The sequence below is a fragment of the Schistocerca gregaria genome, chromosome 5, assembly GCF_023897955.1.
Source record: "Schistocerca gregaria isolate iqSchGreg1 chromosome 5, iqSchGreg1.2, whole genome shotgun sequence".
In the NCBI taxonomy this organism is placed as follows: domain Eukaryota; kingdom Metazoa; phylum Arthropoda; class Insecta; order Orthoptera; family Acrididae; genus Schistocerca; species Schistocerca gregaria.
Window position 1 is genome coordinate 27,103,184 of NC_064924.1, and position 15,685 is coordinate 27,118,868.

Sequence of the window (15,685 nt, forward strand, 5' to 3'; positions counted from 1 at the left end):
CCAAAGATGCAATACGTACGTTTGGCGACTAGTTTCGAACCTGCTGGTTCATTCTCAAGGCTGACATACTGAGGCTGTACTGAAAGTGCTTTATTTTAATAAAAAACATCAAAATGGCAGCACATACTTTAAAAATGATCACAGATGACTGTTACACTCAACATGTGTGCGCTTAACAAGCCAGAAAAAATCTCAACATTGCCTCGACTGTCCTGCATGTTAAACGTATTGAGAGTCAACTATTTAATTTACACATTCAACAAACATTTATTAGTGCTGTTGTCAAATTACCTAGCTTCCATTACCTTCATATAATGTTTTCAAAGTCTGCTGGACGTACTGGACCTTAGACACAATGTAACAATTCATTTGTCAATGCATTGTAGCTGGATGCTCTCTGTTTTGTCGAACTCATGGTAGCCGAATTAATTATAATGAATTTTGGAAAGTCCTGCAGCGTTGTTTATGATCTTTGGACTGATAGCTTGGTCTTGAAAAACAGTTGAATATCACAATGCCATATAGTATCACTGGGCTGGAGAGGATTAAGGCATCTGCCTCCAATGGTGAGACATTAGGAGGATGGCAAGTTTCATATCTAAGGTTCTGTCTCATTTTATAGTTTACTTCTTGAGCTATTGTTGCTAGCATGAATAGGAAGTGTGCATGATGTGTGTAGACGCAGGTGGCTCCGGCCACAGTTTGCAAACAGCTGAATGCGTTTCTGGCTATAGTTGGCCACCATGACGCTGCTGTCTCCGAGTGTAGTAGTGGCAGAGAATCTGATGCGTCGTGTGGGATGCCCTAGGTGTCACTTGTTTCGCCTATGGGCTCTGTTACTGAGACACATCCTAGTTTATTCGACACTGTGGATCCACTCTCACAGCAGGGTGAGAGGTGGGTAGTAATGCATTTGTGTTGTTCGAGGCAGAGCGCCAATGTGGAGGTTGGTCATTCCTTCAGCAGGGTCTGACCAGGCACACATGGGCAGGGGTTACCTAGTTATTGAGAGCTCCATCATTAGGCACATTATGGAGCCCTTTCGGGTGATAGCATTCAGGGTTGGAAAGAAACTCAGTGTGCACTGGGTATGTATGCCAGTGGACCCTATCTGAGATGTGGAAGCAATCTTGCCTGCGGCTATCGAGCGGGAAGGGTACAATCATCTGCAAGTCGTGGCTCATGGTAGTACCAAAGACTCCTGCATTATGGGGTCTGAGGCCATCCTCAGTTCGTACAGACGACTGGTGGTGGTGGTGAAGACTGCTGGCATTATGCACAGTGTGCAAGCACTGTTTTATTATTCATGTGTCCTATTTCTGGGGATATACTGTCATTACAACATTTTCAAATCCAAATAAAGTCTGCATGTATGACGACAAATATTGAATTGAGTTTGAATTTGTAGGGTTTTATAATTTGTTAGATTTGTTTTTGTTGTGCCCTCCACTACAAATGCAAATACTTCCTTTGACTCTTTTCGGTGTGATTGAGTGGATTATGCGGTATTTTTAGCTAACTATAGTACAACAAGTATGTGAAACTCTAAAATAATCTTTTCTTTCACTTATGTTGCTTAGTACTATCAGTTTGATATATTCTTATACTCTGTTCCTTTCAAGAACCTTAGCAATTTCATCAGAATACATATTCTTAAGATTTATTTATTAATATTACAAAAAGGTACATAGTAATTCCATAAATTTCAGTTAAGCCCCACATGTCTCATTCTTCAATTATTTTCATTAAATTTTCTTTCTGGTACCAGAGAAATTTCTGTATGTCTATTGTATCCAAAACACTGATAGTGAAAATACATGGAAAGTTACCAGATCATGGTAAGCTTATCCTCTATAATAAAAATAACCTCTTATACAACATTTCAAAAAATTACATTTTTAGGGATATTCCATTAAAAATTGAAAATGTATAAAATATTCACTATTGTTTATAAAGCCTTTTGTTTATAAAGTAGATTACAAAAGACCATAACTGATTCATTTCTATAGAATCTCAGTAAACTATTAATGTACATATGGCTCTGTGAACATTCTTTCTACCTGTTAATCAATAATTTCATGTCAAAGACAAGATGTAGCCATGCACACAGAAATTTAGCTATACAGATTGTTCAATGCATATATTCAGTATGCAATGTAACATGTTCATAATTTTTTTGTTGCTAAGTGGTTTTAAGTTGTAAATGAAGGTGACAAAAAGGACTGAAATAACTTATTATTGCCCCAGTTCATAGCTGCTTAACTTTTGTACTGAATCCCCTAGCTACAATATTTTTCATTTTGTCATTTTGATCTGCTTTTTTTTTTTTTTTTTTTTTTTTTAAAGAGTATTCGCGAGTAATACTCTCCCTCTGCGAAGCACAAAGCACACAGATGCCTCAGTTGCTGGCTAAGTTGAAATCTGATGACTGAAACTGCTGATGCTTATGCAATAAGCTCGCAATAGGGAGCAGTGATCAGACAACATTATGCCATGAGTGAGTGCTGGATTTCCTGTTGTACTAGCCATTATGCGATTCTGAATTAGACAGATGATGGGGTATCTGTTACAAATAAAAGTGAGGCACATCGGATCATTCACTCTTATTTGCCCATGAGCTCAAAATTTCTTTTTCATCTTGGCCTGCCACAGCTGCTGCCACTACAGTGAGGTGGGGAGCTCTATGCAACATCTACAGCTGTATGTCAGTAGCCTTAGCATTCTTGCAGTGTTAAATAACTCTGTGTAATGTTTCATCCTATTCTGAAATAGCTCCTCAGCCCTTCACGACCTAGCAGTCTGTCACATTTCACTATGATCTTGTTGCAGCAACTGTAACAACCATTCTCATCCAATAAGTGACTTGAATCTCAACTATCTCTCTAACCACTTCAAGAATCAAGTTCCATTTCCATCCCATGGACTATATAGACCTATACATTTGCCTTTACAGCTTAATGTCTGATAACTAAAATAACTAGAAAGTCATCTACAATACCTAACATTCCTAGTAATATTACTACTATGAAAAAAGATCAGTCCAAGTGAGAGCAATTCTTTTTCTGCTGACTGGGCTTTATCCCGCATGACCACTCTGGTCAGAGGTTCGAACCCTGCCTCGGGCATGGATGTGTGTGATGTCCTTAGGTTAGTTAGGTTTAAGTAGTTCTTCGTTCTAGGGGACTGATGACCACAGATGTTAAGTCCCATATTGCTCAGAGCCATTTGAACCACTTTGAGATTTATCATCTGAAAGAACCTTGTGATACTGAAGGTACTTAACATCACTTACTGCTGTGTCTAAAAGTGATACCTTTCGTTGCACTGCATGAGACTACTGCAGACCTGTGCCATGCACCATTTGTCAGCCAATACATGTGGCATGTAGAAATCCAGCTTCTGAGTATGGAACCTCTTCTCACTCCTTCAGACTGTATGAAAACAGCATGCACCACTTTTTGTCCTATTAAAAATAATGGTTCACTGTTAAACTTAAAAGATTTATAAAAGTCTCCATTTGATTTGCAAAGTACAATTAGATTTAATATAAAAAACTTATTATGCAGATTAACCGCTTTAAGAAACTACACACAATTGGTAAAACAGTTAAATCCTACAACTAAAACACTTAAAATTTGTACAAGTATATTTAATAGTTTTTAAGGCCTATTATTAAGGCTTATTTATAGTTTATCATCACCGACAATGCTATTAACTGTCCTAATATGTGTGTGTAATACTTTATAGCTGTTCCAAAAGTTATCAGTGGGATAAAATCAACACAAATCATTATTTTTTGTTAGTGTACAGAACACAAGCAGGTGACACTGGCTACTTCTGTCATTTAATGTACAACTTTGCATTCCTTGTTAATGATGACAGTCTTTTGTTATGAGTTTACAGAAGGTAATGTATGAATGAATCAATTAACAGGAGGTGAAATATAATGTAATGCGATTTTACCAAATATGAATTTACCAAATGTTATTAAATGTATTTATATTTCATAGACATGATGTTACAATTTATAAAAGATACTGTCCACATTTATGTGTCAATGGTCATTTATAATCCTCAGTTTAAATAATTACTGGTAAAAGGAATGGTAAGTGAAAAGCATTACATATATATTTGTGGTTTGATATCTATATTCTTAAAATTTTAGAGGTGTAGTGTGAAACTTCTTAAGGTTCTTATTAAAGTATTTGCTTTGAAATAAGTAATGAGTTTAAATATGCATTAACCTTCTTGACATTTCATGATTTATTTTTGTAATTATTATCAAATGTGATTCTGAATAAGTAGGACATTTATTAGAAGTACCTGAATTTACTTACACAAAATTTCATATTAAATTGAAATATATCTTCATACAGATAACTATTGTCTGCATTATTATTTTTTTCAATAATATATTGTATTGAACTTTCAATATAGAGTAATCGTATCAAATGGCCAGATACTCTATTAAAATTTCTAGAATGGTATTCATAATAACTCATGATATTTATAACGTCATGTATAGAAAATTGTGATTTAAATGCATACATAAGTACATTCCATTTTTTATAGGGAATCAGAATCTGTGAAAAGTGCGAAATTAAATACTCCAAAAAGATTTTCTGTGTTTTTCTATAATCAGTTCTATAATTAGTTCTATAGTTGAAAAGAATTTATTTAGTCATATTTAGAACACAAGTATTCGCTTGTTATGTAGATTAATATACCAGGCTATACTAATTGAAATGAAACTGGGAAACCATGGTGAGGTAAACATAAAGCAACTTAAATGAGTATGATCACTATAAGAATGCTGCTGAACATGACTTATTCCAACCAAAGGTGCTCTAACCAATTATGTCTAATACGCAAAGTGGGCAGCATCAGGTTTAGAGGCAAGTTTATTCTTGGTGTAGGGAATGTGTGAGAAAGCTCTTGAAAACAATTTTAATTGAAAGCTGATGAGTCATAATTTATTGGATGAGTACTGACTGTTAGAATATCAGTGTCAGACAGTGGTGGGGAAATAGTTAAATGTTCATTCTTGTTTTGTTCACAGCCTTACACAACAATGTTCAACCACTCTTTTGTCAAAATAGAAATTGGTCAGCCAGAGACACCAAAAATTTTATATAAGCTGACGTTGACGAGTGTTAGATGTTACTAATCTGAAAGAGTGGACTGTTAACATAACTGTACATTGCCCTTGTTTCATGTGCTATGTAATATCCTGTGATATGGCAGACAGCTTCATAGAAGCTGAAAATGTACGAGCTCACAATCACGTTTTAAGCACTCTCTCCATGTTTTAGAAAGAGCAATTGTAATCTGCTTTCAAGAACTTTCATCAAGAGCACTTCAAGAGACCACTGCAAACTTTATGTCTGAAGTTGGTTTAACTTCCACAGTATCAAGTGGCAAGTATTGATTTGGTGAAAATCCAGAACTCCTTACTGACAGAAACCATATATGAGAAAAATACTTCTGAAGGAGGCAGTGTCTGAGTTGCTGTGGTCGATGTTTAAGTGCAGATACATACTGGTTTGCAACTATGACTGCACAAGTCAGTAATCTACTGATGTTGAGATTTCTGTGCGATACATGTTCATTGCATTCCACGACTTTTGAGAACGTTTCAGTTGTATTTTAAAGCCGGCCGCGGTGGTCTCGCGGTTCTAAGCGCTCAGTCCGGAATCGTGCGACTGCTACGGTCGCTGGTTCGAATCCTGCCTCGGGCGTGGATGTGTGTGATGACCTTACGTTAGTTAGGTTTAAGTAGTTCTAAGTTCTAGGGGACTGATGACCACAGCAATTGAGTCCCATAGTGCTCAGAGCCATTTTTTTTGAATTTTAAACTTAGTCTTATCTAGCAGAAGCAAGCACATACCTTCTTCATTTTTTCTGTTCCAACATATCCTTATCAGCTTCAGCTTTCATCCGCAATAAGAATTATTCTACTAAGGTGAGGCACTAGTTATTCACAATAACAGAGTTATGTGACGTAGTGATACGTAATCTGACAGTCTGCAGTACATTATACACAAGCTTGTAAACTAAATCATATATCTAAGTTCTTTTTTCTCTATATTACTCGATGGTTTTCTGTTAATATCTCTTCCACTGGTACTGTGACCTGTAAGCCCCATAACCAGTTTGTTTGGTCACGTCGTAAGTAATTTTTCTGCTGTATTCGTACATTTGCTGCTGTGGCGAATATTTATTGCGATACTAAACTTTTATATGATGAAATTTTTAGTATGTTCATGGGCTTACCTCTTGAAAGACCAAGCTTACGAATAGAACATCAGTTGCGGAAGATCTTGATCGAGCAATGTTTCAAGAACTGCTACTGCAAATGGCGATGATGAAAGTGATAGTGATGATTCTAGGGAATGTCTAAAGCAGACCAAATTCTGTGTTCTGTGTGGATCTGAATGTGGGGTAACATGTGCCAGTGGTATAGGACATGCCCAGTATTGACAAGCTACTGGGTGGTTGATAATAGTGGTGCATGTAGTGCGACAATCCAGAGCAGGGTGTTGCTTACCGGGGCATATCTGAAGTGGAGGTGAGTGTGAAGTAGTGCACACCCTTGGCATAGAGTATCACAACACAGACAGGCTGTTGAATGGCTAATGACGATGACGAAGGTAATGGTGATGTCGCAAGACGACATCTAGACTATACAGCAGTCTGCAGCGGCAGGCACTCACCAGGGCGTGTTGCAGGTAGAGGTGAGTGTGAGGTAGCGCACGCCCACGGCGTACAGGGTGCGCAGCACGGAGAGGCTGCCACCCAGCGAGTGGCCCCCCTCCACGCCCACCAAGCTGCAGATGCGGCCCGCCTGGTGCGACGACTCGATGTCTGGAACAGCAGGCGTGTGTGCACCAATCTCTTACGGTAGTCACCTAGTACACATTTGGGAACAGTAAATGGTAATGGACACCACACCCTTCCTCCCAATCACGTTTCTTCTTCTGGCGAGTTGCTATATATGCTTCGAAACACACTTCTAAACTGAGTCGGGACATTTTTCCGGTCCATATAGATTCACTGAATAAAGAAAGAAAATGTTAAATGTTAAGACTTCATAGGGTCGTCCCACGTTCCATTAATGGAGGAGTGTTGTCCTATAGTCGGATGATGCAAGGACACTGTCTCATTCTAGGCAGCACATGAGACTATTGTAAAGTAACAGTGTGTCTCGCAGTTCAGTACGTGTCAGGTAGAGATGTGACGCGATTAAATGTGATTGGTACAGTACTAGGAAACTCTCCTTTGGTGTTGTTAGTGTTGAGAGACTAGAACCATGATAATGCTACTGGATTCCATAACGCCCACAAAACGTAGTGACTGATTCATCCAAACACCCAACAAACTTAGTTTTTGCACAGTATGACCAATCAGCCTCGGACTTCCAACGTTGCGCCGTGTAACCGCCGTCCAGTGCTGATACCGTGCTCTTGGGCAAACACGCACCAATACCTGCGCCCTTTTCAGTGCTCCCTACCCATCTGACTCGGCGCACACTCAGCGAGATACACAGACAGAACCAAACTCTGTGCCCTTGGACGCAACAGCGTGATTCCTTGCATGCTAGCAGCATGTTACATAAACGGCCGTAACAAATATTTGTCCCATGTACATTTTCGATACAAAATGGACGTCAGAGAAAGGCAACACTATAATCACGAGAGCAGAAAGTATCTGCATTCACTACTCTGCAGCTGTGTTGCCAGATAGTGGAGCGGGTAGAAAGTTCCATTAAAAAATTTAGTTCCAGATTTCGAGTCTTAGTCATGGATGCATGCATGATGAGATGTCTGGCTTCTTAATCGTTAAATCGAGGGCGGAGCCCCACTAATATTAACTTCCGCCCTGACAGAACGATATAAATCACACTCAACTAAAATGTGGCGTACAGTGATTCGTACACATCACACAGCGGGGGTTCCTCTCGCCGTAGTAAGCAGGCTTGAGTAAGAGGGCAGTGCCCTATGCGAAGTCGTGTAAGGGTCACTTCGTCCCGCCTAGGTGACCGGCAGGAGGGACACCACGGCTGGATGGTGGGTTCTACCAACCGAACCTTATTTTCCCTCACCGCCAGCCATTCCTCCTCCCACAATTGCATAGACTTCCGCCGCAGCACAGAAACGACACCTTGCAAAGAAATAGAACATTGTGTCACCTCCGGTAATCTGCAGGCGTCCTTGGCAGCTCATTCAGCTTGTTCATTTCCCCGTATGCCCACATGCCCTGGCACCCAGCAAAACGACACTTGCTTGCCCTGTCGTTGGAGGATGTACAGCTGGTCGTAAATCTGCTGTTCCAACTTCTCCGCTCGGTACAGGTTCTGCATTGACTGTAAGGCGCTCAGTGAGTCAGAGTAAATTAGGAAGTGTTTGCCCTGAGTACACCGTATCTGCTCCAATGCCTTCAGGATCGCGTGAAGTTCTGCGGAAAAAACAGTTTATTCCTGGGGAAGGCGAATCCTGATGACACGTTCGGGGAACACTACTGAGCTGCCAAGAAAATCCCCCTGTTGGATCCACCAGTGTAGACTACTGTAAAATCATGATGCCTACCTAAAATGTTAAAAACAAAGATTTGAAAGTAAAATCTGATGTACTGTCTTTCTTATAATTTGCCAAATCTGAAATCAGTCTGGGCCTCTGGAGGAGCCAAGGTGGATATCTTCTCCAACCTCGACGTGAAACATTAAAACCGGGCACACCCATTTGTAAAATGCAATCCTTTTCACGAATCCCATAAGGCCTTGTTGCTCGTTGCCGGTTGCGAGAAAGCCTTTCCAGTGGAGGCCGAGCAACAGTGTGGTGTGTATGGTGTGCATAATGTTTGACAGGTCTGGCGCACCATTAGAAGACGCCGCCGGAGGTGAAGTGGCGATTCCTCTGCCTCTGCACAGAGGCTCTGCATGGGGCTCGTTCTGAACGCCCCACTGGCCAACCGAATCCCCTCATGGTGCACCACATCCAAAAGCTTCAAATAGGTGGGTCTTGCAGACCCATACACCATGCATCCTTAATCAAGCAGGGACCGCACGAAGGCTCTGTAAAACCGGAGCAGACAGGTCCTGTCTGCTCCCCATGTGTGGTGACTAAGACATTTTAAAATAGACAGGGCCTTAAGAGAGCGTGTTTTCAGTTCCTTAATGTGTGGCAGCCACGTAAGCTTAGAATCAAAAGTGAGGCCCAGAAACTTCACCGTGTCTTTAAAATAAAGACGGTGTCCCTCATCCTCAACTCAGGCAAGTCAAAAATTGAACGAGAACGGTTGAAAAGAGCACACACTGACTTATCAGTTGAAAACTTAAAACCACTCTTCTGTGCCCATTCATCCAAACGTCGCAGAGTGAGTTGCAACTGACGATTCGTCGTTGCAAGGCTTGAAGAAGAGCAAAATACAGAGCAATCGCCCACAAACAAGGAACACTGCACAAGACTTTTCACGACAGACGTAATACTATTAACAGCAATAGCAAAGACCGTCACACTTAAAACACTACCTTGAGGGACACCGTTCTCTTGTTGAAAGCGACTAGACAGTACGACTCGGTACCGAAAATAACGTGGCGACAGGAAGGACCGAATAAAATTGGGAAGACATCCACGAAGAACCCATTCGTGGAGCTGCCTGATGATAAGATGCCACCAAGTAGTGTCGAATGCCTTTTCAATGTCAAAAAATATTCTCAACAGACGATGCTGGAGCAGGAAAGCCTGTTGTATAGCCGTCTCCAGGAGGGCCAGGTTATCAGTGGAGCGATACCTCCTGAACCCACACTGAAAGCGACTAAGGAGATGTCTGGATTCTAACATCCAGACAAGGCGGCGGTTGACCATCCGCCTTAAGGTCCTTCCCACGCAGCTAGTGAGGGCAACACCACGGTAACTACCCGGGCGCGTGCGGTCTTTCCCAGGTTTTAAAAGAGGAATTAAAATTGCTTCACGCCACGAGTCGGGGAGGTGACCGGACATCCACTTTTTTTTTTTTTTTTCGTCAGTCTACTGACTGGTTTGATGCGGCCCTCCACGAATTCCTTTCCTGTGCTAACCTCTTCATCTCAGAGTAGCACTTGCAACCTACGTCCTCAATTAATTGCTTGATGTATTCCAATCTCTGTCTTCCTCTACAGCTCCCTCTAGTGCCATGGAAGTCATTTCCTCATGTCTTAGCAGATGTCCTATCATCCTGTCCCTTCTCCTTATCAGTGTTTTCCACATATTCCTTTCCTCTCCGATTCTGCGTAGAACCTCCTCATTCCTTATCTTATCAGTCCACCTAATTTTCAACATTCGTCTATAGCACCACATCTCAAATGCTTCGATTCTCTTCTGTTCCGGTTTTCCCACAGTCCATGTTTCACTACCATACAATGCTGTATTCCAGACGTACATCCTCAGAAATTTCTTCCTCAAATTAAGGCCGGTATTTGACATTAACTTCTCTTGGCCAGAAATGCCTTTTTTGCCATAGCGAGTCTGCTTTTTATGTCCTCCTTGCTCCGTCCGTCATTGGTTATTTTACTGCCTAGGTAGCAGAATTCCTTAACTTCATTGACTCCGTGACCATCAATCCTGATGTAAAGTTTCTCGCTGTTCTCATTTCTACTACTTCTCATTATTTCGTCTTTCTCCGATTTACTCTCAAACCATACTGTGTACTCATTAGACTGTTCATTCCGTTCAGCAGATCATTTAATTCTTCTTCACTTTCACTCAGGATAGCAATGTCATCAGCGAATCGTATCATTGATATCCTTTCACTTTGTATTTTAATTCCACTCCTGAACCTTTCTTTTATTTCCATCATTGTTTCCTCTGATGGAATGTTATATATCCCTTTTGCCTTATTTAACCCTAAGTCCTCCAAAGCTCTTTTAAATTCCGATTCTAATACTGGATCCCCTATTTCTTCTAAATCGATTCCTGTTTCTTCTTCTATCTTATCAGACAAATCTTCACCCTCACAGAGACATTCAGTGTATTCTTTCCACCTATCTGCTCTCTCCTCTGCATTTAACAGTGGAATTCCTGTTGCACTCTTAATGTTACCACCGTTGCTTTTAATGTCACCAAAGGTTGTTTTGACTTTCCTGTATGCTTAGTCTGCCCTTCCGACAATCATATCTTTTTCGATATCTTCACATTTTTCCTGCAGCCATTTCGTCTTAGCTTCCCTGCACTTCCTATTTATTTCATTCCTCCGCGACTTGTATTTCTGTAGTCCTGATTTTCCCGGAACATGTTTGTACTTCCTCCTTTCATCAATCAACTGAAGTATTTCTTCTGTTACCCATGGTTTCTTCGCAGCTACCTTCTTTGTTCCTATGTTTTCCTTCCCAACTTCTGTGATCGCCCTTTTTAGAGACGTCCATTCCTCTTCAACTGTGTTGCCTACTGCGCTATTGCTTATTGCTGTATCTATAGCGTTAGAGAACTTCAAACGTATCTCGTCATTCCTTAGTACTTCCGTATCCCACTTCTTAGCGTATTGATTCTTCCTGACTAATGTCTTGAACTTCACCTTACTTTTCATCACTACTATATTGTGATCTGAGTCTATATCTACTCCTGGGTACGCCTTACAATCCAGTATCTGATTTCGGAATATCTGTCTGACCATGATGTAATCTAATTGAAATCTTCCCGTATCTCCCAGCCTTTTCCAAGTATACCTCCTCCTCTTGTGGTTCTTGAACAGGGTATTCGCTATTACTAGCTGAAACTTGTTACAGAACTCAATTAGTCTTTCTCCTCTTTCATTCCTTATCCCAAGCCCATATTCTCCTGTAACCTTTACTTCTACTCCTTCCCCTACAACTGCATTCCAGTCGCCCATGACTATTAGATTTTCGTCCCCCTTTACATCCTGCATTACCCTTTCAGTATCCTCATACACTTTCTCTATCTGTTCATCTTCAGCTTGCGACGTCGGCATGTATACCTGAACTATCGTTGTCGGTGTTGGTCTGCTGTCGATTCTGATTAGAACAACCCGGCCACTGAATGTTCACAGTAACACACCTCTGCCCTACCTTCCTATTCATAATGAATCCTACACCTGTTATACCATTTTCTGCTGCTGTTGATATTACCCGATACTCATCTGACCACAAATCCTTGTCTTCCTTCCACTTCACTTCACTGACCGCTACTATATCTAGATTGAGCCTTTGCATTTCCCTTTTCAGATTTTCTAGTTTCCCTACCACGTTCAAGCTTCTGACATTCCACGCCCCGACTCGTAGAACATTATTCTTTCGTTGATTATTCAATCTTTTTCACATGGTAACCTCCCCCTTGGCAGTCCCCTCCGGGAGATCCGAATGGGGGACTATTCCGGAATCTTTTGCCAATAGAGAGATCATCATGACACTTCTTCAACTACAGGCCACATATCCTGTGGATACACGTTCCGTGTCTTTAATGTAGTGGTTTCCATTGGCTTCTGCACCCGCATGTCGTTGATCATTGCTGATTCTTCCGTTTATAGGGGTAATTTCCCACCCCTAGGACAAGAGAGTGCCCTGAACCTCTATCCGCTCCTCCGTCCTCTTTGAGAAGGCCGTTGGCAGAATGAGGCCGGAAGTCTTCGGCCGCCAATGCTGATTATTTATCAAAATGTAGGCAGTGGCGGTGATCGAACAAGGGACCGAAGAAGTTTTGATTATGAATCAGAGACGCTACCCGTAGACCACGGGTACTACTTCGGACATCCGTACAAGATAAAAAAGTCGGAGGAGGATTTCTTTATTTCTCCCTGTGAGGTGCCGCAGCATGCTATAGTGGATTCTGTCCTGACCAGGGGATGTATCACGAGCCCCACACAATGCAGAATCCAGTTCCCACATGGAAAATGGGCAGTTGTACTCTTCTGTATTGGGTGAGCGTAAGTCAAAACTGCTCATCTCAGCAGCCACTCTGTGGGGCTGGAAAGCCGGATTCTGACTGGCGGTTGCAGTTGTAGCTGCAAAATGAGCCGCCGTAGGCTGGGCAGTATCTTTTGGGGTCGTTTGGAGAGTACCATTCCACATTATAGCGGCCATGGGCCACCCCCCCCCCCCCCCCCACCTCTCCCAGAAATCCTCCTGATGGTCTCCCATACAATGGAACTTCGTGTAGAACGATTAATGGTGTTCAGGAACTGCTGCCACGACCTGTTCTTGCTCTCTCGTATAATCCGACGACACTTTGCCCTCGCCACCCGAAAGGCTGCAAGGTTCTATACAGTTGGCCGGCATTTGTACCTACGCAGAGCTGCCCGCCTAGCCCTGATTGCAGAGCGGCACTCGTCGCTCCACCAAGGGACAGGCTGCTGCTTCGGTTGTTCCGTGGACTGTGGGATGGACGCTTCACTGGCGCGGTGGATCACTTCAGTAATATGATCCACCCATTCCTGGACACTGACCCGATGTTCAAGCTGGGCTAGCTCACTATACAGTTCCCAGTTGGCTCTACCGAGCACCCATCGAGGCGGTTTCCTTTCCGGTTCCACTGCATGTGGCAGGTGAATCCAGATGGGGAAGTGATAGCTACCGTGTAAGTCATCAACCACTTCCCATACAGCAGTGTGGGTGATGGCTGGAGAGCAAAGCGATAGATCAATGGCAGAGAACGACCCAGTTGCAATGCAAAATTGCGTGCTTTGACCGGTATTTAGCAAATAGGCACTGGAAGACAGAAAAAGCCTCTCGACTGCTCTACCCCTGGGGGAAGTACTCACAGAACCCCAAAGCATATTGTGTGTATTAAAATCACCACAGAGGATGAAGGGGTGGGGGAGCTGTGTAAGAAGATCACTGAGAGCCTCTTCGTCGAGCACATCATGTGGGGGCAGGAAAAGCGAACATACTGTTAGGATATGACAAACATGTACTAATATTGCAACTGCCTGTAAATTCGTCGTGAGGGAGAGAGGCGAGGAGTGGTGTCGGTGTTGACGAAGATACCTACTCCTCATCGAGCTCTCTGTCCACCCAGGTCGTCCTTTTTGTGGAGGACATAACCACGTAGCTCAGGGGTGTATATTTCACTGAAATTTGTCTCTTGCAGACATACACACATAGGTCTATCCTGAATCAGTAGACGTAGTTCCTCCACATGTGTACTGAACCCTTTCAGGTTCCATTGTAATATGGGATCCATCACGGTGGTTGTATTTTCTGCCTCTCTTTCCGCCGGGCAGGGAGACTGCAGCGGGTGGAGGCTCAGTCTTGGGGCGAGATGATTGCCCCATAGTCTCAGGTTCCATCAGCTCTGGGGGAGAGTCTGATGAAGCGTCTGGTGGGACCACATTAACGTGATCCGAGGGTTTACCAGCCGATTCAATCTATTGGTGCTGATTGACGTGTGCTTTCCTTTGTTTAGGGGGCTTTGCTGGAACTGGAGTTGGAGTGTTTTGACAATGCTGAGCTTTGGAACAGCCTCAGCCATCGGAGATGCCTGGGGCTACTGTACCTTTCTCTGCTGTTCGAGGAGGGGCTACAGGCTCTGATACACTTGCTGCCTTGCAAGTCCACTGAGATGTGCAGGTCTTCGTGCTAACACTAACAACCTCCGTCTGTGTAGATGCATCGACTTTTGGAGGCAGCCTCTGAACAATGGAGGCGAAAGACGTAACGAATATGGGGGGCTGCATGGCCTTAAAGATCTTTTTGGCTTCACTGTAGGGGATACGCTTAGTTGTTTTTATTTCTTGTATTTTACGTTCCTCTAGGAAGATTCTACAGTCCCTACTCCAAACAGGGTGACATTCAGAACAGTTTATACATATGACAGGAGACGAACAGTCAACTGCGTCATGGGCAGCCTTACTACAGTTGCCACACATCGCTTCTCCTTTACACCCTAGAGTTGTATGCCCAAAACGCTGGCACTTACAACAGCGCATTGGGTTTTGGACATACGACCGTACGTTTTGACGAAGAAATCCTGCCTTGACGTGTGCTGGGAGTTTGGGAGTATTGAAAGTAAGAATGAAGGAGTCACATTTCATCAGGTTCCCATCCACCCTTTTCATGATGTTCTGAACGTCAACAATTCCCTCCTGAGTACTCACTCTTTAATTCTTGCCGGCCGCGGTGGTCTAGTGTGTGTCTGTTTGAGGAGGTTTACGGGCGCTAAACAGCGTGGTCATCAGCGCCCAAACGCATAGAAATAGGAACACATGCGGTGAAGGGACGAAGACGGACACCGAACAAGGAGAACGGCTAAAAGACACAGGCGTGACGCAGTTCCAAATGCTCACATACAGAGGCAAAACAAGAGGAGAAGAAACACACTAAAAAAGGAAAGGAAACACAAGGAAAAGAGAACAGAAACCGAAGGGAAACAAGGAGGTAATCGTGACTGGCGGACCTCTTACCTAAAACCTGGGTGAGCCAGTCACCCAGCAGCACATTAAAACCCTCTCCCTAAAATCCGAGGCTACAGATTGGACAGGACATAAAACCGTAAGACCTTAACCACAGTCGCTGCGTCGTCTTGCAAAATAGAGGGCAAATCCGGTGGCAAAGAAACCACCGCCCTCTGGTTAGAGAATAAAAGACAGTCAAGGAAAATGTGGAGGACAGTAATCTGGACGCCACAAGCACTGCAGATTGGGGGGTCCTCCCGCCGGAGTAAAAAACCATGTGTTAAGGGAGTGTGCCCAATGCGGAGGC

The 15,685-nt window shown here is 42.8% G+C and overlaps 1 protein-coding gene across 1 annotated transcript in view; it reads right to left on the minus strand.

Annotated features, from left to right (window-relative positions):
* The window catches only part of LOC126272786 (dipeptidase 1-like), a 108,177-nt gene that overhangs the window by 67,387 nt on the left and 25,105 nt on the right, over window positions 1–15,685 (minus strand). Inside the window, exon 3 of the mRNA XM_049975934.1 lies at window positions 6,714–6,864. Coding sequence (XP_049831891.1) covers window positions 6,714–6,864 — 151 coding nt within the window. The remainder of the gene's footprint in view (window positions 1–6,713; window positions 6,865–15,685) is intronic.